General features: G+C 36.3%; 1 protein-coding gene across 1 annotated transcript in view; it reads left to right on the top strand.

Annotated features, from left to right (window-relative positions):
- The window catches only part of TMEM67 (transmembrane protein 67), a 31,229-nt gene extending 9,606 nt beyond the window's left edge, over positions 1 to 21,623 (top strand). The window contains exons 9-27 of the mRNA XM_050891588.1: positions 41 to 127; positions 2,114 to 2,179; positions 5,655 to 5,811; positions 6,142 to 6,265; positions 7,477 to 7,582; positions 9,565 to 9,621; positions 9,717 to 9,815; positions 10,301 to 10,399; positions 10,774 to 10,860; positions 11,603 to 11,702; positions 11,804 to 11,943; positions 14,483 to 14,623; positions 15,103 to 15,183; positions 16,263 to 16,379; positions 17,577 to 17,693; positions 17,776 to 17,880; positions 18,246 to 18,348; positions 20,939 to 21,081; positions 21,534 to 21,623. Coding sequence (XP_050747545.1) covers positions 41 to 127; positions 2,114 to 2,179; positions 5,655 to 5,811; positions 6,142 to 6,265; positions 7,477 to 7,582; positions 9,565 to 9,621; positions 9,717 to 9,815; positions 10,301 to 10,399; positions 10,774 to 10,860; positions 11,603 to 11,702; positions 11,804 to 11,943; positions 14,483 to 14,623; positions 15,103 to 15,183; positions 16,263 to 16,379; positions 17,577 to 17,693; positions 17,776 to 17,880; positions 18,246 to 18,348; positions 20,939 to 21,081; positions 21,534 to 21,614 — 2,010 coding nt within the window. The 3' untranslated portion in view covers positions 21,615 to 21,623. The remainder of the gene's footprint in view (positions 1 to 40; positions 128 to 2,113; positions 2,180 to 5,654; positions 5,812 to 6,141; positions 6,266 to 7,476; positions 7,583 to 9,564; positions 9,622 to 9,716; positions 9,816 to 10,300; positions 10,400 to 10,773; positions 10,861 to 11,602; positions 11,703 to 11,803; positions 11,944 to 14,482; positions 14,624 to 15,102; positions 15,184 to 16,262; positions 16,380 to 17,576; positions 17,694 to 17,775; positions 17,881 to 18,245; positions 18,349 to 20,938; positions 21,082 to 21,533) is intronic.
- Positions 21,624 to 22,502: the final 879 nt, after the last annotated feature.

The raw sequence follows: 22,502 nt of genomic DNA, 5'->3' as shown, positions 1-22,502 counted from the left end.
ATGGCAGTTTCATTGTTTCTTTATCTTTTTTCATCATCAGGATGTAAAGCTGCAATTTATTGCAGCCTCATTTGATGCAGCAGGAAACTTTCTTAAATGGCAAAGCTTGGAAGGAGGCATCTTACAGGTATGTTTGATTTTAATTATCTTTTGATGATACCATAATGTTCTGATTGCCTTTAGCCAAATTAAGAAAAAAGCCAAGAGTTTGGTTACTACAGTAGTGACAGTTCATAAGATAACTATAGAGCTAGATTAGGGAAAATAGCCCTTTATTCTTGCTTACGATGATCTGTACAAAATCAAAGGTGTAAGTTCAGCAACGTTGCCCTCATCCATTGGACAAACATAAATTTGGAATGTTGGAAAGCTCTGAAAAACAGCGCTAGTCATTTAGAACCAACCATCTCTTCCATTCAGCATACAGTTACCCATGTACATAATTCATTATTAGCCCTCTTTTTCTTGTTGAGAAAAGTGTATTCTTTAGCTCTCAGTCCACATATGTTTATAGATGATTCTATGAGTATGTCCCTATTAGATGCTGTCGCCTGTTTTCACACATTATGGGGATGCCAAGCAAATCAGTGGTTATGTCACTGTCAAGAGAGGTAGGAAAACTGATCTACCACCCCATTTTCTTTCAGTTCTCTTGGGATTTTTTGTTTGCTTATTTCTTTTGGTTTTAAATATAAAATGTACACGTTGGCCAGCATCTGCCTGACTTTTTCATAACAGAAAGTTATAAAAACTTGCTGGGAGACTTTACATAGAAATAGGGAACATTGGCTAGAAGATTCACAGTACCCTTGGACACTCTACCCTTCGATTTCAGTGGCACACACACATTCTGCTTCAGCAGTACCATGCTGTATAGATAGGATGTGAAAAATGCAAGTAAACAGCAAGTAGAAAGTGCAATAGTAATTAGCCTAACAGCAGAAATTGGCAGCTGTGAAACATGTTACAGAGTAGAATTTGTTTAGCAGTCCAGTGGTGATCTAGGCACTCTCAGCAATTCCCTAGGCAGGCAACAATAGGAACACTAGCAAGAACAATTAGGAATTGTCTGTCCCCTTTTCTAGGCTCTTCATGTCACTCTTGGAGCATGTCACTTCAGAAGAGCAGCTGACATTCAGGACTTAGCGACTGCTATTTCTTTTGTTATTGTCTCAGGATGAACTGTCTTGCATCTGCCTCTCAAATTATAAGGAAAACTAGTGTCTGAGAAAACAGGTTACTAAGCCAATCACTGTGCATAGAAAATTATATATTCTGACATAGATTTTAAGGTTTATTGGGACACATTAATTTCCTAAATGCAGAGCTTTTAGTAGCTATCAAAAATCAATGGGAAAGGAATAGCTTTTCCATTCAAAGCCTCTTTTAATGTAATAGATTGTGCGTGATGATAAGACATCACAGTACTAAAGCGATCTCAATGCATAATTGTAGCAATTCCCAGAATTTCAGTTGCACAGTAATAGAATTGTGTTTTGTGTAAATTTAGACTTGATTTTCATTTTGGGAAAGTGGCTATGCTCTCCACTAAGTGCCATGCTCATTTAGTTAGAATTTGGCCCATTTTTCTAGGTTCTGCTTAGAATGACTTGTTCTTTGCAGAAAATGTAAAAGTTACATTGAAAAAGGAAAAAAAAATCTGTTACTTGCCATGATAACTTTGATCCTCTGATAATGCTAGCTTAAGAGAAAGGGGCCAATATGAATGTGGAGTTCTTTTCTCTGGGATTCTTGGATTTAGCAGAAGCCACTAATAAAGCTTGAGGCAGCACAGTGCATTGAACATTCAGTCCCCAAAAAGATTGTTCTTGCCTGGTTGGATGCTGCTGTCCACAGATTTCAACTTCAGTGATGGAACTGAAAAATACTATGCAAGTATGAATAAGCTAAAACAGCGTTTTAAGAACACCAGTATTAGTACAAGAAATAATCGTGTTTACTCTTCAAAATCAATCCCTCTCTTCTTAAAAAATAGAACAAAATATCTTTTGTGAGAACTGTGAATACATAAACTGCTTGGGGTACCTGTAAATATTTAATGTGAGAAAATGATACCTTTGAATTAACCTAATTATAATTATGTTTTGTTCAGCTTTGTCCTGATACCCAAACTAAATTGAATGCAGCTTATGCATTTGGAACAACTTATCAACAAAGTGTAAGTAAGAGATAAAATGCCATTTTGAATTTTGAATTAAGTTGCTTTATACATCATCAGTAATTCATTGTATATTGAAGGACCTCTGGAGTTTAGCCATAAGCTGCAACATGGATTTCTTTCTTGTGAAACTGTTGCTTATTTTAATTTCTTTATTAGTGAGTGAAATAAATGTGTTTTTAAACATTATTTAACTATACATCACAAAACTTGTTTACTATATAGGATAATCAAAATAAATTGAACTGGCATTTGTATTAGTGAGGTTGCTGAGTTATCAGTGGAAGAACACAATGCCTGGATTCTGGTAGTCATGTACTTTGTGTCGTAATTTCTAATTTTCCTGCCTCCATCTTTGGCCAGGTTTCATATAGAAAGAAGCCATATGCAATCATGCCATGCCTGTATGTTGTCCTGTTAACTCTTTAATGTATGCCCTGATTTCCATGAATTCAGTAAAGAGATTGAAGGCAAGTTTTAATCGAACAACTGACTCATCAGAGGAAAGAGATTCTTTAGCTCTCTTAACTATGGAAAAAACTACTGGAGTTTTCACACCTTACTAAACAGCAGGAAAGGGAGAGGGGATAGAACACTTGAGCTTGTATATACTTAGATGCTAAATTCAGTCAGACAGAGACATGGTTCTGCCAGCAATAAACCTTCATTAATTTTTGTCACTTATGTGTTAAATGGGGAGGTGGTAGTGTCTTTGGCAGGGGAGTGGAGGAATAACATCTTTATTTTTATAAAACACTGTATGTGTGCACAGCATCTAATACCTATATATCCATTAATATTATTTATTAACTCGTCTACATTCAAAACCATTCCCCACATTATGTGTTGCAGTGTAAAAATATATAAACTCTGGCTGCTATTTGGGTGGTGTGAAAGTCTTGTAGTGTAATAGCTGTCAAAGCTTTAGTCCTTGAAAACTAAAGTTTTGTATTGGGTTTGCGTGGCAAGGTTTTGGTAGCGGGGGGGGGCTATAGGGGTGGCTTCTGTGAGAAGCTGCTAGAAGGTTCCCCTATGTCTGATAAAGTTAATGCTAGCGGGTTCCAGGACGGACCCGCCGCTGGCCAAGGCCGAGCCAATCAGTAACAGTGGTAGCGCCTCTGTGATAACATATTTAAGAAAAGCAAAAAAGTTACAGGGGAGTTGCAGTTGCAGCGAGAGAGAGCGGAGTGAGAAGATGTGAGAGAAACAACTCCGCAGACACCAAGGTCAGTGGAGAAGGAGGAGGAGGAGGTGCTCCAGGCGCCGGAGCAGAGAGAGAGATTCCCCTGCAGCCCGTGGTGAAGACCATGGTGAGGCAGGCTGTCCCCCTGCAGCCCATGGAGGTCCACGGTGGAGCAGATATCCACCTGCAGCCCGTGGAGGACCCCACGCCGGAGCAGGTGGATGCCTGAAGGAGGCTGTGACCCCGTGGGAAGCCCACGCTGGAGCAGGCTCCTGGCAGGACCTACGGACCCGTGACCCCGTGGAGAGAGGAGCCCACGCTGAAGCAGGTTTGCTGGCAGGACTTGTGACCCCGCGGGGGACCCACGCTGGAGCAGTCTGTTCCTGAAGGACTGCACCCCGTGGATGGGACCCACGCTGGAGCAGTTTGTGAAGAACTGTAGGCCGTGGGAAGGACCCACGTTGGAGAAGTTCGTGAAGGACTGCACCCCGTGGATGGGACCCACGCTGGAGCAGTTTGTGAAGAACTGTAGCCCGTGGGAAGGACCCACGTTGGAGAAGTTCGTGAAGGACTGTCTCCCGTGGAAGGGACCCCATGCTGGAGCAGGGGAAGAGTGTGAGGAGTCCTCCCCCTGAGGAGGAAGGAGCGGCAGAAACAACGTGTGATGAACTGACCCAAACCCCCATTCCCCGTCCCCCTGCGCCGCTCGGGGGGGAGGAGGTAGAGAAAATAAGGAGTAAAGTTAAGCCTGGGAAGAAGGGAGGGGTGGGGGGAAGGTGTTTTAAGATTTGGTTTTATTTCTCATTATCCTGCTCTGATTTGATTAGCAATAAATTAAACTAATTTTTCCCCAAGTCGAGTCTGTTTTGCCCGTGATGGTAATTGCTGAGTGATCTCTCTGTCCTTATCTCGACCCACGAGCCTTTCATTTTATTTTCTCCCCCTGTCCAGTTGAGGAGGGGGAGTGATAGAGCGGCTTTGGTGGGCACCTGGCATCTGGCCAGGGTCAACCCACTACAAGTGTTTACCAAATAATTTTGACAAATCTTTGTTAAATATTTTTACTCTTCCATATTGTTTAATGTTGTTTAATCCATATTTCAGTATTTCAGACAGAATGGAAACTTATCTTCTGTTTAGGATCATTGAACTAGTCAAGTATGGTTATTCTTTTTTTGTGCTTTTTAAAATCTTATGTATTTGATATATTGAGTCTGTAGAACCTGTTGTTAAATATTAACAACAGTTAATATTACTGGGTTTAAATACAAACACCAATAAATATTAACTTACTGAGTATTTTTTAATGTAATTATTTTCATGGATTGTATGCATCACTTTTTTTTTTTCTTACAGCTTTGGAGAAAACATGGTTGACGTTATATGAGTATTTAAAGACTGCATGGTTGTTCACATATGCAAAAAACTGCCTACTTTCACATTTAATTTCTTCACACAATCACAGAATGGTTGAGGTAGACAGGGACCTCTGGAGGTCATCTTGTCCAACCCCCTGCTCAAGCAGGACCACCTAGAGCTGGTTGCCCAGGACCATGTCCAGATGGCTTTTGAGTATCTCCAAGAAGCAAGACTCCACAACCTCTCTGGGCAACCTGTGCCAGTGCGTGGTCACCCTCACAGTGGAAAAGTGTTTCCTGATGCTCAGAGGGAACCTCCTGTTTCAGTTTGTGCCCATTGCCTCTTGTCCTGTCACTGGGCACCACTGAAAAGAGCCTGGCTCTGTCTTGTACACCCTCCCTTCAGATACTTGTACACATTGATAAGATCCCCCCTGAGCCTTCTCATCTCCAGGCAAAACAGTCCCAGCTCTCTCAGCCTTTCCTCATAGGAGAGATGCTCCAGTCCCTTCATCATCTTAGTGGTCTGCGCTGGACTATATCAAGTATCTCCATTTCTGTCTTGTACTGGTGAGCCAAGAACCAGACACAGTACTCCATGACTTCAGCGTTTATGTTTCTTGACTTCAGTGTTTATGCTGTTTCAAATTTTACATCTGTGAAATTTGCTAGGATAATTTTTCCTAATCTGTTGAAAAATGTTAGCAGAGCTTCATTTGCCACATTAGTCATTCTAGTCAATTGCAATCATTTCCAAGAGGTTTGTATAAAATCATTAGTACTTTGTAATTGCTTGCAAATAGCTGGAATGCCTTGCCTTTTGTGAAGAAGTGGGACAGATTCCACAATAATTTTGTAGGGGAAGAATCCACAACTTGATAAAATCATTAAATGGCTAAAGTGATCTTTTTATGTTAACTTTTTTTTCTTGTAGTGCAAAATTTCAGTTTCCAAGATTTTATTGGATTTTGCTAGTCCAATCTTCTATGACCTATTCCTTGAATATAATGGTGACAACGGGCAGCAATATCTTTGGGCTGTGCCAGTTTTAAACTTGAATCTTCAATACAGTGAAATGTTTGTTAATCAAGGTAAGACTGTCATAGTAACATTTCTGTGAATTTAAATAATCTGAATAACTTCAAATAGAAAGAATTTGTATTAATTACTGTCACTGAGTTGTTTCTAAAGATGCCACAACACGCCATAGCTTGTTTCTGTTTTAAGAATTTAATATTTCGTGGGCAAGTTCTGATAGCATTAAGTGCAAGCTTTGGTTACATACACTGGCCCAATCAATAATATGCAGAAATAAAGTAATCTGATTTCATTATGTATTTAAGTTGAAAATAAATAATTTTACATCCTGAATACAGTTATATGTTTTTTAAATATTATGTGACTGTCATGTTTTTTCAAAGGCAGTAATATGAACAACTGGCTTTTGACTCGTCGATTTTTTTTGGTGGATGCACTGAGTGGAAAAGAGAATGACTTGGGAAAACTACCAAGAGTAATTCGAATTGCTAGCAAAATAACAATAAGGTGATTAATTGCATATAATATATAGTACATAGAAAATAAAGCCAATTTTGTGCAGTCTGCATTTTATTGTCTTAAAAGAAAGTTGTTTTATTATGTTGTTTCTAATATGTTCTGTGCTGCTTTTTCCATTGCATACTTGGAAATAGCAAGAGTTTCCATAGGTTGTTCTGATGAGTGAGTGAGAAAACATAACATTGACTTGTGGGGGTTGAAATTACTGTGATTACTTTCCAGGTACGATGGATCAGACTATGTATGCATAATGCAAGTTAGCAGGCATTCAGTCACCTCTTAGAAGCAGGTGTCATCTGGAAGGACCTAAAAACTCCTGTTAATTATTTTTCAATGTGTATGTTGCTGACTATACAAGGATGCTATTTCATACTCTGTATTCTTTTTTGCAGTATTTTTACAAAATGTTGCCAGTTCTGTTATACAATCCAGAATAGGCTTGTAGTCATTTAACTGAAATTGTGAGACTACCTGTTAGGGTCATTACTGGTGGTTTAACTGATGGTTAGGGTGATTAACTGATAGTTAATCTCAGCTGGAATATGTTTTGGAAGAACCTTTTTTTCTCCTTCTTTATGTAATGTTTTCCTCTGAGGTGACTGTCTAAAAACTGAGATCTCCCTTTTCCTTCAGCTCTTCTTCACAACTTATTAGTTAAAAAGATTGCTGAGTAGCACCGAGTACTGATCCATACAAGTAATCATCTTGAAGATTAATGTAATATACTAACTCCATTTGCTGAGAATTACATATTACATTATTTCAAAAAATAAGGATTAGCTTATGTATCTTAGGAGAACCCCCTCCCACCCCCGCTTCGAAAAAAGCATAATGCCAGAAATTCAAAATACACATTGAAAAGGTCATTCTGTAGTGTGAGAAAAGTTACCTTTTGGAATTGACTTCAGTTGCAGCTATAGTAGCGTGAGCAGTAGGTAAAGATTGATTCAGGTATTTTCTTACAAATAAACAATCCTTCCCAGCTTTTTCTTTTTATGTATTTGTATACATGCCTTTGTACACTCTGCTTGCTTTTAAAATGTGAATTGCCATGTCATTGGGTTTGAAACTCACATTTTATTGATCAGGTTGTTCTGTTCATTTAGTATTTTCTTATTAGTAAAAGTTTCAATGAATACTTTCCAAGCAATTCATCCATTTTCTGTATTAAAAATAATACTCTGTTTGTATTTCTGCAGTATTCGTCTGGTGTCCCATACTCAGAGAGGAACTATCCACCCTCCTCTAATTACTATTGCTTACACAGATGTGCTTGTCCAAAACCCTGAAACCCAGAGTGTGATGGTGAGATCTTTGTGCTATCTTAATTGAACTGATTTGTTAATCATACTTTTAGTTCTGTTGGAATTCCAGTTGAGTGAACGTTTTGGGGGGGGAGTTATAAAAATCTAATAAGCAGTTTCTAGTTCTGCTCAGTTTTGAAGTTGCAAGTTTTCACTAAAACTTAAAGCTTTTAAAACAAAGCAGTTAAAAGTATTTTCTTTTTAATTTATCTTGAGTCTTTTTTAACTTAAAATACTTAGAATTTTACAGTTGGTGGTATAATGCTAAATTAGGCTACAGTTCAAATAAAATTATACGCACAGAAAATAACAGGAAAAGTACTATTTATGCAATGTACTGAAAGCAATTTATGCAAGAAATTGAATATTTTTATCTAAAGCAATGCGTTAAGAGGAGGTTGTTATGACATAGACATTTGAGGTCACCTGTAGTTTAAGTTAAAATATTGGTAATATATCTGAAACATCCTTTAGTGTTTTGTCTGCTGTGCATTATTTTACAGCACATCTCTAAGAATTAAAGTAAAATAATCCAAAAATCCATAGCCAGAGGGGTTGCAGATCAGTTTGGGAGATCTTTCTCTACTGAAAGCTACCGAATTCTGCTGTAGCAGATGCAGAAGGGGCATTTCCTACTTGCCCTTTTACCTGCCATGATGGGCAGCAGCTCAGATGTCCCGTTCCTGTGCCTTGTTTGCTTGTTAGATCACACTGGTTTAAAAAGTGAAAATGTAGAGCTTAATATAGTAAAATAATTATTCTGCTATTAAAAAAATTATAATATTAACATTTTCTGATTATCAACTTTCAACAGTTCAGGCCAGGCTTCCGGTACAGATAGGCATCTAGCTAGAAATTTCTGGTGCTAGAACCATTCCTTGTGTTCCATATTAGCTGCATGAAAGGAAAGAAGAGACAGGGAATTAGAAAGATAGAAAAATTAGTCGAACACTTCTTCCCTGCCTAAATGATGTCTTTATTTAACCACAGAAACAGCACTGTTTTTTGAAAATAATTCATACAAATGGTGATGGCAGGAACAATTGTTCTCAGTTTCTCTATTCTCTGTTACACTATTTCACCGTTACATCTACGTCTGATGTACTTAGGTGTTGTCAATTTTGGATGTCTTGTTGCATTTAACAAATTTGATGCAAGTAAAAAAGATACATTGAATTTCATTCCAAGTTCTATAAACACTGAGCTTCTAGTAACAGAGCATATTTAGACTTAAATCCAAGTGAAGTGACAGAATGAGCTCAGACAGGAACAAATGTTTTGGGAAGCCAAGGTGGCGGGGAAGAGGGATTGGTTTTGCGCGATTTTGTCCTTTTTTTAAAACTGAATTAAAAATAGTATTCATTATCATGCGTGTGTTAACTTTAGCCTTGCAGTGACAAAGACTCAGGCCAGAATGTTATAAAACCAAGACACAAATCTTTCAGACCAAAGTCAAAATAGGTCTTAGGTTAGATAGATATTTAAGCTAGAGGGAGCAAATTTGATGCTGCATGACAATTTTTGTTTCATTCAAGCTGGAAAAAAAAATTGGTGTCTGAGGTATGTAAGACCTCCATGATTTTGCGTACTGGTGCAGTTACATTAAAGTTACTTTTAATCAACACTGTTAAAAGGGAAAGTGTCAAACTTTTGGTGTCTCCTTTCAGAAGGAAAAAATTTATGCACATATGAAAGGATTATAATTAGGTACAGCTAGTAACTTGCAGATAGCAGACATCCATCCCCAGCATTACTGTTGGTAAAATCTGCACTAAGTGTAGCAGAGCACATGCTAGTACTAAGCCTGGCACTGTAGCACACCAGGTCAGATGTATACAGAAAAAGAAGGTATATGTTGTACTTGTATAGTAGCCCTAGATGGGAATTCCCACCAACTAAAAGTGTGAAAAATACCACTGTCTATAATGGTTGTAGCATTTCAGAATTTCTATGCATATTTACTTTTTGTATCTTAATATTCAGGTTTCCTTCTCAGTCAGTTATGAGATGAATCAGTCAGAGGCTCAGATTCAGACTGATGTAAGTTGTATTTCCCTTGAATTTGTTGATATAATGATTTACTTCTATTTTGTGTTTTTTAAAAATATCTGCAAATAATTTTTCATTGTCTTCAGATCACGTTGGGTGTATTGGGTGGGCTCGCAGTGTTATGGTCCCTTCTCAAGACTGCAGGCTGGAAGAGGCGTACAGGAAGCTCTGTAATTGACTTGCAGGTATAAACAGCTGGCAACCTAAAAAGGGACACGTCTTTCTCTCTTTAAGGAGACCTTTGCTATCATTCCTGTGATATAACTATTCTGTTTCATAAGGTAACTGAAATAATTTCTAGCCTAACTGCATAGAACTGTGACCTGGAGTTAGGCTCACTTGACGAAGTAGGTTTTTTGCGTTTTTTTGGATTCTGATATTGTCATTTAGGAAATACTTCTGCTAAAAAAAAAAAGTTATTTATTTACAGAGCTATTCTGATCAGTTGACTGGACTTAGTTTTCAGATTAATTCTTCTTTGAACAAAGACTAGCATGTAGGAGTTTCAGTTACTGAATATACCATACATATATGACCACAATTTTGTTCAAGGCTACTTTTCACTACTGGAGTTTCCTGTAGTGTGAGCTGCATAACATTTTATATGAATGTACATATGCATTATTTAATGAGTTTTACAGATCTCTACAGTGTGTTTTTATAATTGCAGACAGTTTTGAAGTTCTTGCTGTTTTATGCTGGAGACCTTGCCAACGTTTTCTTTATCATCACAGTGGGCACAGGGATTTATTGGCTTGTGTTCTTCAAAGTAAGTGTTTTTCCAGATTTGGGTGTTATGAAAACCTATTAATATTGATATATTTTTACACAAAAATTCATTTTCTTTCTTTTTTCTTTCCTTTTTTTTTTTTTTTTTTTTTCCCCTTTCTGGTCAGACTATTGAGGCAAGTTCTATATCATATTCTGTTTTGTGTGCTTAAATTTTTGTGTTCACCTGTTTCTTTTCCTTAGGATTCATTGTACTTGCAGTCTGCTTAATAGTAATTTAAAATATTTTACAAATTCAAAATAATTGCACATTAAATATTGATCTTTTTCTGCAAAACATTATTCACTCTTAAGCACTTAGTATGTTGTTACATATGCCATCCATACTATTTCATTGTAACTTCTCAATTATAGGCTCAGCAGTTTGTCTCTGTCCTTTTACCACTTCCATCTCAAGAAGAAGATTTTGTTACATATGTAGCATGTGCGTTTAGTTTAAAGGTAAATTTTTTTTTCCTCTGGCATTAAAGGCATTTCAACATATGCTTCTGTATATTTTCAGTAGGCTTGTTTTTAAACATCTTGTACAGTTCATTTTATTAGTGTATAGATGTAAACAATTATTTTATTCTAAGAATTCAGTCATTCTTCCCTAGAAATTTATTTTGTGGAGTCTTTATAGGGAAACAAATGTCTAAGGAAGATGATCTATGGAAAATTATTCTTTCAAGGATAAAGGTGTAAAGAAACCCACATAAAATAACACTGTATCAAGAAAGCAAGTGCTTCCTTTTAAAGCAGAATAGAAGTGCTGTCAGTTCCTGATTAAAAAAAAGACAGATTAAAATAATTATGTTCAAACATACTTGTAAAATTCAGAGATTGGTATTCTGTCATCATGGGACATACAAGTATTTTATTAATTGTGGGTATTATATTGAACTAGAATTCATAATACAGGTTAATATGTTATGGGAAAATACTTAGTAAATTTTTTGGAATTTGTTACTTTGCTGTATTTTCTTCATAATTTTGGACATCATCACATGACTTACCATTATTCCAAGCTTTTCAATTTAAAAAAAAAAAAGTATCAAAAGTTTATAACAAAGTTGCAATCTCAAGTATAGTCAAGTATATCACTTGTTATGTTTAATGAATGACGTGCAATGACTGTTTCTTCATCTTTGTCTATATGCTGTTGCTGTCCTTACTTGTTATATTTCTCCTTTTTCTTTCTTAGGCTCTGCAATTCTTACAATTGCTGGTTTCACAACTTACTATAGATATTTTCTTTATTGACTGGGAAAGACCTAAGGGCAAAGTTCTTAAAGCAGTTGAAGGTAATTCAAACTATGCTTGTTTATATAAACAGCTTTGGTTAAATTCAGATATTACTCTCAAGTATTAAATTTCAGAGCTTCATTGGATGTGTTCTTTTTAGGTGAAGGTGTTATTAAAAGTGCTGCTGCACCTGTGAGCATATGGAGGACATATTTTATAGCAAATGAATGGAATGAAATTCAGACAGTGAGGAAGATAAATCCCCTCTTTCAAGTGCTTGCAGTTCTTTTTTTTCTGGAGGTATTATTACTACAATTATTATTGTTATTGTTATTAATTTTTTATGAGTCACAACCAGAATGTAACTTAAGGGTCTGTTTTTTAATTCTTGCATTCTCTGTGGTAATAGTGGATGACCTTCAAGTTCACTGGAAAACATGTAACTTAGTAAAATAATTATTTTAATACATTTTTTAATTTATGTGTATGTATGTATAGGTCATTGCAATATTTCATTAAGGAAGACTTAAAAAAACCCAAACCAACCTTTAATTACCTTAGAGACCTTTGTTAGTTTTGTTTGGGGTTTTTTTTAAGGTAATGAGTTACCCTAAATGGCTTAAGAGACTGATAAATCTCTGTACACACTCAGTTCTTTATTTGCCTACTGGCTCCCTCCTGCCACAGTCTACAGCTTTATTTCTGGTTTCATATTTATCTGAACTGAGCTTCCTTTCTACTAATTTGCTATAGTGACCTTTTGTAAAGCAGGAAATGAAATGTGCCAGTTCTGTTCCTGATGGCATAACACAAGGCAGTATGCCTTCAGTTACAGCTTAAGGATATGTGAGAAATTGTGCTTTAGCTTTTCAAAAACATTTTGGTTTGTTTCTTCTTTAGTTTGGTAAGTACTTTTATTTCAGGAAGTGTTCTTAAAGCGTGTAGCATATAGTTGTTTATGTGAGGTTCTTTTAAACATTTTTTAATACTTTTATTCATTTTTGTATTTCTGTTTTTAAATTTCCTATTTTGCTTTTAAATTAAATACAGTAAAAAACGCCTAACTTTCCTCATTCACTACGTCAGTATTTTTGCTGTTGGTAAATACAGGCCAGGACCAACTTAGGTGCCGTGTTACAAGGAAGGAATGGGAGAAAAGAGAGCATGTAATCCCAAAACTAATCAATCTCCTCAGGTTACTCTTTGTAGACTCCTAGTATTACTAGAAGGGAGAGACTACTCTTAGTAGAGAGTGATTAACATCTTGCTCTATAACTCCTGCCATGAATTTTGCTCTGGAGAATCCCTTTCTTGCCACTGATGGTGGAGGAAGTCATGAAAAATACCTAAATAGGCTAAAATTGGTGTTTGCGAAAACCTCAGATGATCTTTATAACTTTCATTGTCATGCTGGAGTTTGGAATGTAGTTTCCCTAGAAGTATAATGCACGGGATAGATATGGCAATCAGCGGCTCACTGCAAGGGGGAACTTCTGTATTGCTCAAAACCTGTCTTCTTGGGTTAGCAGTTTTGATAAAGTGACTGTTCAGTTCTCATTAATCATGGTGACAGGCTGTACAGTAGTAGAAAACAAGCCAGCAAAAGTAATAGTTGGAGGAAGTTGGAAAGCGTAGAAGAAGGAGTCTCCCTCCCCTCAGGCCTCATGTCTGGCACCAAAGTAGCCACTGGTTGGCACTGGTCGCCGTGGCAGTGTTGACTACATGGCTAGTGCAGATAGCACTCTGGCAGCAAAACTGAGCTTTTCAGTGTTGTACTGACTCTGGCTGGGATAGAGTTAATTTTCTTCATAGCAGCCCATAGGGTGCTGTGTTTGGGATTTGTGGCTAAAACAGGGCTGATAACACACCAGTGTTTTGGCCATTGCTGAACAGCGCTTGCACAGCGTCAAGGCCCCCAGCGGGTAGACTGGGGCTGTGCAAGAAGCTGGGAGGAGAACACAACCAGGACAGCTGACCCCAACTGACCAAAGGGGTATTCATTCCCATATACCATCTTGCTCAGCAATGAAAATGGAGAGGAGGGATTTTCTGGGGACTGGCTGAACATCAGTCTACTTGTGGGAGGTAGTTAGTGATTGCCTTTGCATCACTTGTCGTGAAGGTTTTTTCCACCTCTTCTTCCCTTTTCTTTGCTTATTAAACTGTCTTTATCTTGACCCACAAGTTTTCTTGCTTTTGTTTTTCCTGTTCCCCGTCCCGCTGTGGTGGGGGTCAACCCACCACAAATATGTTTCTGGTGCAGCTTCAGTTCTGAATGATTTTCACAAAATTTTCACCTCTTAAGTGTTTCAAGACATAGTGTTTATCTCATCTTTTTTATTTGGCAACTCTTTCTAGATTGTTTGTTTAAAATAGATTCGGCCATAAAGACAGTGGAGGGAAATATATTTCTGTTCAATAAAAACAAAAAAATCAGTTTCTTACAGTTGCAAAACAGATAAAAAATTTGTTTTAACACTGGAATATATAGGACCAAAAAGCTGAAATTTGGCAGAAATAATATCTGTATGCAGTCTAACAGTAGAATCTTTTGGAGTTTTTCAGTAAAAATCAATGTTGATTTTTCATGAGATTTAGCTGTGTATGTTTTTGAATTTATGTATCAACACATATATGTACAGTTTATGTTTTTAATTATATTTCTCAGTAATAACACTGGATCACACAATTGGGCTCTATCATAGTGAACATGCTACTATTCCCAGGTCCATTTTTCCTAATTTTTTCTTCTTACTTCCTGTTATGGTGGAAACAACAGGGTCATAATTATTACTATTCATTGCCTCATGTTGTTATATTGACCTTCTTATCTCTTCAGGTGGTGGGATTTTCAAACCTGGCTTTAATGGATTCTTCTTCCAGTCTTACAAGAAGCAGTGAGAGTTACATAGCTCCTTGGAGCCGCATTTTAAGATTTGGTGTGTCTGCTGCACTCTGGCTAGCCATTGCCTTCTTACAGGTATGTGAGACACATGGCATACTGAATTATCATTTTTAGCCTGGTTCTTGGAAGCTAGAATATATCACTAGGCCATTCACACTATGTGTCATAGCATTGGGTATATTCTTAACTGTTTTGCTTGATCTAGACTTTTAGCTGCTTTAGCATGGTACACCTTTAGAACTCAAAATCAATCTTCTGAGCTATGAGACATCTTAGTTCATAGTCAGAATTTTAATCCTCTCAAAGATGTGAATTTATGCAACTACTTCATTTTATTTTAAACAACTTTAAAGCATCTCCAAGTTCAAAATGAAAAGCAGGTTATTGCTACAACTTTAATTCTTAGAGGAAGGATGTCAATCCCATTTCATAGAGTCCAATGCAATGGTGGCTACAGAAGTCTGTAATTTGTGGGTGTTAAACTGTGAAGTTAATTGCTTAATAAAGTCAAATCTGATGAACTAATAAAAGAAAATTTGGTTCATTTATTTCAGATTATATTTTTTTCTGTGTTTTATGAAAGATTTGTTGAAGATAAGATAAGCCAATTTGTTGATTTGTGTTGCATGAGCAATGTAAGTATTTCTTTGTCTCATTTGTACAGTGGCATTTTTAATAGAATAATACATAAGATAGTTTTAAGAGTATTAAATAATATTTATTAATTTAATCAGAGATTACTAGCTAACAGCCAAAGTCAATGTTTCTTTCAACTCACTTTATTGGTGCAATCTACAAGAAGATTTCAGTTAAACTTTAATTGGAGAAAGATTCTGGAACCATAGGTATCAATATGTTCTTCTAGACGTGTGATTTTTAGGGGTTTTTTTGAAGTTAAATTGGTTGCATATGCTCATACAGAATTAAGAAGTAACAAATGATGACAAAAATTAGGTGTGGAACCATTTTCTGCCGTTCTGTCTACTGGTTTGCATTTTAGTACTTTTGTCTTACAGACACAGCTGTCTTGGTTTTATTTAATATGTTTATATTCAGTTTCTGCTCCTATCTTGTGGTTGTCCCTCAACCGCTGAACTTCATGGTTGTCCCTTTTGGACAGTTATCACCCTTTTCATGCATTTTCACTTAGTTACATCTGAACTACTTCCCTTTCTCTAGTTTAAATATGGGTCTTGAAGCTTTATACTGCAGGAATTCCTTTTTAACCAAAGAAGAGTGCAGTCAGAACAGGCTGGATTAGCTCATTTGTCCAGAACTTTTTAAAAATATAGAGATTAACCCCTTTTAATCAGCCTTTCCAGCCTCGGTTATTCCTCTTCCGTGAAACACCCATGTAGTGCATGGGTTGCAGAGAGAGTGAATTTTGGGTTTTATGTCATATGTAAGCATTGTATCATAGTGAATGAAATTTTGTTAAATACAGTCTCCTAGGAGCTCAACTGGAATCATGCATATGTATTATGTATCACAGAAATGACTTTTGTATCAAAGTAAAAGCTAATAACTTTGCTTTAATTTTTTGGCGCTGTAGAATTAAGTAGTGATCCTTGCTGTTGATAAACTAAACTTGAAGCTGGTGTGTGTTTCTAGTTAAACATAGATAAGACTATTCACTCCACTGTGAATTCAAAAGTTCAAAAATAAAATGATAATGTTTAATTAAAGTATTCTTCTCTTCCCCGATGTCTTTCAGATTTCAGTGTTTCTCTTGTCACACAGCTGCTTTGGTTATTATATCCATGGTCGCTCTGTGCATGGACATGCAGATACCAATATGGAAGAAATGAATATGAACCTAAAGAGAGAAGCAGTAAGTAAAAGTATTAAAGTTTACACCTGCTCTAATTATTTATTTTATAAAAAACCCCCACACCTTTGCATTATGGATCTGCACTTGTGCATTACATTGCACCAAGTTATGATACTTAAAAGATACCAGCTGTTGGTGTGTAAATATATGACTCAATAGTTCTTTTAACTAGCTCTTCATCTTTCTTTTTCTTCACCATCTCTTCTTCTTCAGATTTCATAGATATAAAATTCCTGTTTTTCTAAAAAGCTTTTTCATGTATTTAAGAACGTTCTTTTTGATATTGAAGCTTTTCATAAGCTCATGGCCACATTCAAAAAGATGCATACCAAAAAGCTTTCATAAAGAGAAAAATATGAAAAACTCCTAAGAAAGAAACATCTGTTCTTCCAATAAATTCTTTTATTCCATCTCTTCTCCTGTGGTGATATAACCTATTCTTTACAGAAATCAATTTGAATAAGTACTTTTTCCTAGTTTGTCGTATGTTGTATCTTTGCTGCAAGATCAGGCAAATGTAAAATGTCTAATACAAGATTGGAGCACTTTGCACTAAATTTCATGACATCTTGCATCTTTGTAGGGACAAGTAGGAAGTACCTTAGACAAAGGATGTTGCTATTTCAATGATAAGTGGACAGAAAAAAACATAACCATATGAAAATTAAATCTCAAACATTGAAATGTAGAGGAATCTTTTTAATAATATTTTTGACTTATGTGTTCCTATAATTTTTTCCTAATTGTCTATTTTAATATAATTTTGGGAAAAGCAGGTTTTTTCCCTATGGAGATGTCGAATTTTCTATTTTCTTGGGGGGTTTGAGATTTATTAAATGTGACCTGAAAAGCACAAGGAAAAAGTGAGGAATCCAAAGCACAAAAAAAAAGAGGACAAGTATAGAATAAATGATAAACATAAAAGAAAGGGCTTCAGAGTGAATGTCAAAAGATGTATTAGAAGGTAATGAACCGAACACAGGTGAAAAGAGGAATATGACTTTGTGACAGCAGGGGTCAGGATTTCATGTCCTAAGAAAATCTTGCTATAATAGAACCAAGAGTGCAGTGGATTCAAGTATTTAGAGATATTAAGTACTATGTGTACATGAAAGAGAGGAAATGAAAAGCTTTTTACTTTTTTGGGTCTATGAATGACATTAATAATGTTAATTTACAATTGCTTTAATTGTATAGGAAAATCTATGTAGTCAGAGAGGTTTGTTACCGAACACAGATGGCCAGACATTTCAGATTTCCATTTCAAGAAAAATGCGACTGCACTATGACAGGATTCATGAAACCCTAACAAGAGTAAGTGAGATATTTGTATTCTGTAAATGTTATTTAAAATATGTAATTTTTCTGCTGAAGTCATGGTCATGTTATATTTCAGAAACGTGGTCCTGCTAGGCTTTTGGACTCATCTGCAAATACTTTTGAACAAAGCACAAGGGCATACAACACCGTGAACAAATTTCTCAATTCTTTTATTGATCACGTATGTATACTGACATTACTATATTAAGGAAAGTACAATTCTAGTAAGTAGAGACTAAAAATTGTAAATCTGAAAGACTGTAATTTCTCTTTAAGCATATGTGCTTAAAGACTTGTTGTTAAAGATTTTATGGCAACTGGAACAGTGCTTCATTCAAAAAAAAAAATAAATTGGAGTACTGTCCAACAGTGCAGCCTGCTCTTAAAAATGACAAATCCTTTTTTGTTATGTACTTATTTTTGTCTTGGAATAGATCAGTGCTTTTTTTCATTCATAAAGGTCTAAGTAGCTGTACTTCACTTTGTAACAAGTACTTTTTCTTTGAAATCATAAAACAAGAAGTATTGTTTTTCCTTTTCTTATAGGTTCATAAAGAAATGGATTATATTGTTAAAGATAAGTTGCTGCTTGAACGGATTCTTGGCATGGAGTTCATGGAACCAATAGACAAGAGTATTTTTTACAATGGTAAAAAGATTTGTGACTTGGTATTTGTACTATTATAAGTATGTAGGTTTCTGTGTAGATTTCTCTCCCAGGATTTACAATCTAAACTGGACTTTACAGCAGGAGGGGTCATTAAATGACCGCTTGTGAGGGAGGTATTTAAGAAAAGTTCTTCAGGTTACAGAAATCCTATTTATAATTTGTTGCTTGACTGCAATGTTTTTTCTTTTAGGCAACTGAAAGGATACTGTGTAGAGAGATGCACGTGTTTACGAAGTGCTCCTTTGACTTGCTATCTAGATCCAATATCCACTTTGTAAATGGAAAGAAGACCCACAATATTTAAATAGCTCCATGCTATTTTTTTTTTATAGAACCAAATTTCTTATGAAACAACTAAAAGTACAGAAAGACAGTTTCTTTAAAGAGGATATTGATCACAGTGAGGACGTTTTAGTGGAATACTTGATGTTAATACACCACTCATCTTTGCAGACTCCACTAAGTAATTTGGGTTCTTGAATATTTTATTTTGAAGCTTTTTAAGTGTTGCCAATACCTACAGCAAAAATGAGTATTGCAGCAGAAACAGGGATGACACCAGTTGTGATTCTGGTCCCTGGAGCAATGCAAAATCAGTCAGACTTGGGTTCTCCAATGCATCATCCTGAATCCCAAGCCCATGCTAAACCTAGCCATAAGTATTTCCAAGTGACCAGTATATATGTTAAAAATAGATTTAGTGAAAGTTCTTGACCATATCTCAAACTTCAACCTAGGTTCCTAAATCGGAATCCTTGGAAGACTGATGCTGTGAAACACCAAGGCTCTAAAAACCTGAACCTATTCATAATTATTGCCAGGTGACCAATACCTGCATCACTGGAATCCTCATCCAGTGTTAGGTCCTCCACTTCCTCCACTTTCAAGGTTCTGAAACCCTGAGTCCTGGTCTCCTCCTATTAACAGATGTGGTCTGGGGACCAGTATCCACACTGCAATGAAATATGAGCTGTGAACTTAGGCCTGATACCAATCTGCTTCCTCAGTCCCTGAGCTGTACAGAATCCATCAAAAATTACCTTTGAAAACCTTAGTGCAGACCCTGATTCTACCCCTAACCATAAATATGGCCATCACTTGCATGAAAACTAAATATTAACTAGTGATCCAAGATGATGCCGGCACTCATTTTGAGTCCCTCAAGTACTTGGCTCTCCAGCCTCACTGTTCAGAAACTCTAAACCTTATCAGAACCGTAATCCAATCCATAGATATTACCAGGTGACCATTACACATCCTAAATATGTCATCATTCTTATATAATAGCAATCCGCAGATTACATCACTGAGCTGTGCAGAACTTTTCCTGCTCTATGACACTGGGGCTGCAAAAGCTGAAGCCTAATTTGAATCTCAGACCTTGCTATATGATCAAGAATGCAGCACATGCTTTCAAACTAGCCATGGTTGTAGTCTGATATTTTTGCTCAGTCTAGATGTCTGAGCTACACCTAATTCATTAAAGGCTTGAGCTCCCCTTCTCTGTCATGGTGAAGCACTATCTTTAGTAATAAATGTTGCCAGATAGCCAGTATCTGCCTCAAAACTGTAATTAGGACTTTCTTCAGCCTCAGTCTGTGATTCCACACCTTCCAATATCAGTCATTCCAAAACCCCATTCTAAACCCCAGGTCTACTCAGCCATAAATATTGTCAGGTATGCAATGTCTGAGTTAGAATTAAGTGTATAAACATGATGTGATGTCTCCAAATTGTGCAGTATTCAACAAAGGTTTGGTCTTTTGACTGCCATTGTTTCAAAGTTCATAATCATAAGCATTGATGTAAATATATTGTTTGATGGTTTAGACTGCCACGGTTCCCAGAAGTTTAGATAGAAATCAGGATTTCATGGCAGTAGGACATATACAATTTGTAACGAAAATATGCTCTTTCCAGTAAAACTTGCATTAGACATTTTTCTGAAAAAGTAGAAAGAGGGAGAAGAATCTATTTTCTGTAATTGTTTATTTTAAGTGTTCTTTTCTCTTTTGAAAGTGGTGGTTTTTGATAAAATAAGGAAGTGGATAAGTGGTCTAGACTACTTTGGCTATGGAAAAGGTATTCTAAGCTTAAAAGACCCATTTTCTGGGAAACTGTTAACCAATGAACAAAGATAATGTTAAGCTCTGAACCTCCTCCTAAGTAAGGCTTTAAGCATATGATTTTATTATTTTATTGAGTTGGGGCCCGAGTTAACACTTGCTAAAAATTTCAGTGACAAGGAAGTTGCATCTGCTTGTTGTTCAAAGCAGCCTTTTTTAAACAATCTGATTGAGATTTCAGGAGTGAATAAAGTTGCGTGTGGCACATAGGCTTTTCCTATTGAGTTCTGTCAGTGTTAAGCCATTTTACAAGTGAAAAGGTTCGTATTATTTTGCTTAAATACAATGACATAAGTAGCTCTTATGATGCCATAGAATGTCGTAACTAGCTCTTGCTCTGACTTTCCTTTTTCTTATCAGCTTTCTCAGCCTGGACTGATGAACTCTACAAACTTGCACTTCACAGAAATAATCTTTTTTCAAAAATTATTTTCTTTCTGCAGATGAAGGACACTCTTTCAGTGACGTTCTCTATTATGGCAATGAGACAACACTGCTCATCTTTGATATCCTGTTTTTCTCCATTGTGGATCTGGCTTCGCAAAGTTTTGTTTTAGCAGCTATTCTAACATATTTGCAACAAGAGGTAAATTTCAATTTAAGAACAAAGTAATATTTAAAAAATGTGGGTTAGTATGGAAGTTTATATAGTTAACTAGATAATTAAAGCAGTAAGTTAGCAGTATGCGGTGACAGAAGATTATACTGAGAGCTTATAAAATAGTTTTTTGATTTTTTTTTTGTCAAATAGGCTTGTGAGAAATTAATTTTATTCACATGCCTGTCATGAATAAAGAGCCTACAAATAACTTTCAATAGAAAACACAATATCTGTTAAAATTAATCACACATGATTATAACATATTTCAGGGTGGAAAGATATTGGAAAATGTTTCAAAAATGCTAAAGGGAGTTAAGCACCTAATTCATGTTATTTACGATTTAAAGATAATATGAAGTTATTATTTTATGTTAGGTACTGAAACATACTGTTTTAAGTATTTCTTCATTAATATATTTTTTCTAAAATGTTCTTAGATATTTAGGTTTGTTCGTAATACACTTGGGCAGAAGAATTTGGTAACCAAAACCTTGGTGGATGAAAGATTTCTCATTTAATTAAGAAGATGAAAAACTTTGTTGAGGAGTTAATCGTGGAAATTATGTCCACGATCAAAGCATCTCTGACCTGCAGCTTAATTGTAGTGTACTTTTCAATAGTAATAATGTAATGGTTTTTAAATTTATCATTTTTTATATTGTGTGCTATTAAGCTTTATTTTTGTGTATTTACAAATATTTTTTTAATTTGTGAACACTAAGCCATAGGCCTTTAAAAGGAAGGGTACATGAAAATAAGACAGAAGTAAACTTACTATTGTTATTATTAGAATAAAATAAAAATTATTTAATGGCTTTTGGTAAGATATGGGCCGCTCACTTTGAGGCAATAATTTGAGCATTCTGGTTGGCAGAGGAGGTTGTCAACTCTCAAGTTTTCTGAAAAGCCCTTAAATCTTTTTTTTTTTTTTTTTTTTTTTTGAGGTATAATGTTTAGCAAACATATTTCCAGTTTTGCACAACACAGGATTTGTTCTGAATTAAGTTGGCAACACCAAGCTGTGTGGTGCAGTTGACACGCTGGAGGGAAGGGATGCCGTCCAGAGGGACCTGGACAGGCTTGAGAGGTGGGCCTGTGTGAACCTCATGAAGTTCAACAAGGCCAAGTGCAAGGCCCTGCACATGGGTCGGGACAATCCCAAGCACAAATATAGGCTGGGCGATGAGTGGATTGAGAGCAGCCCTGAGGAGAAGGACCTGGGGGTATTAGTGGATGAAAAACTGGCTATGAGCCAGCGATGTGTGCTCGCAGCCCACAAAGCCAATCGCATCCTGGGCTGCATCAAAAGAAGCATGGCCAGCAGGTCGGGGGAGGTGATTCTGCCCCTCTACTCCGCTCTAGTGAGTCCCCACCTGGAGTACTGTGTTCAGCTCTGGGGCCCCCAG

Source organism: Gymnogyps californianus, chromosome 2, assembly GCF_018139145.2.
Source record: "Gymnogyps californianus isolate 813 chromosome 2, ASM1813914v2, whole genome shotgun sequence".
Classification (NCBI taxonomy): Eukaryota; Metazoa; Chordata; class Aves; order Accipitriformes; family Cathartidae; genus Gymnogyps; species Gymnogyps californianus.
This window is presented reverse-complemented; position numbering and strand designations above follow the sequence as displayed.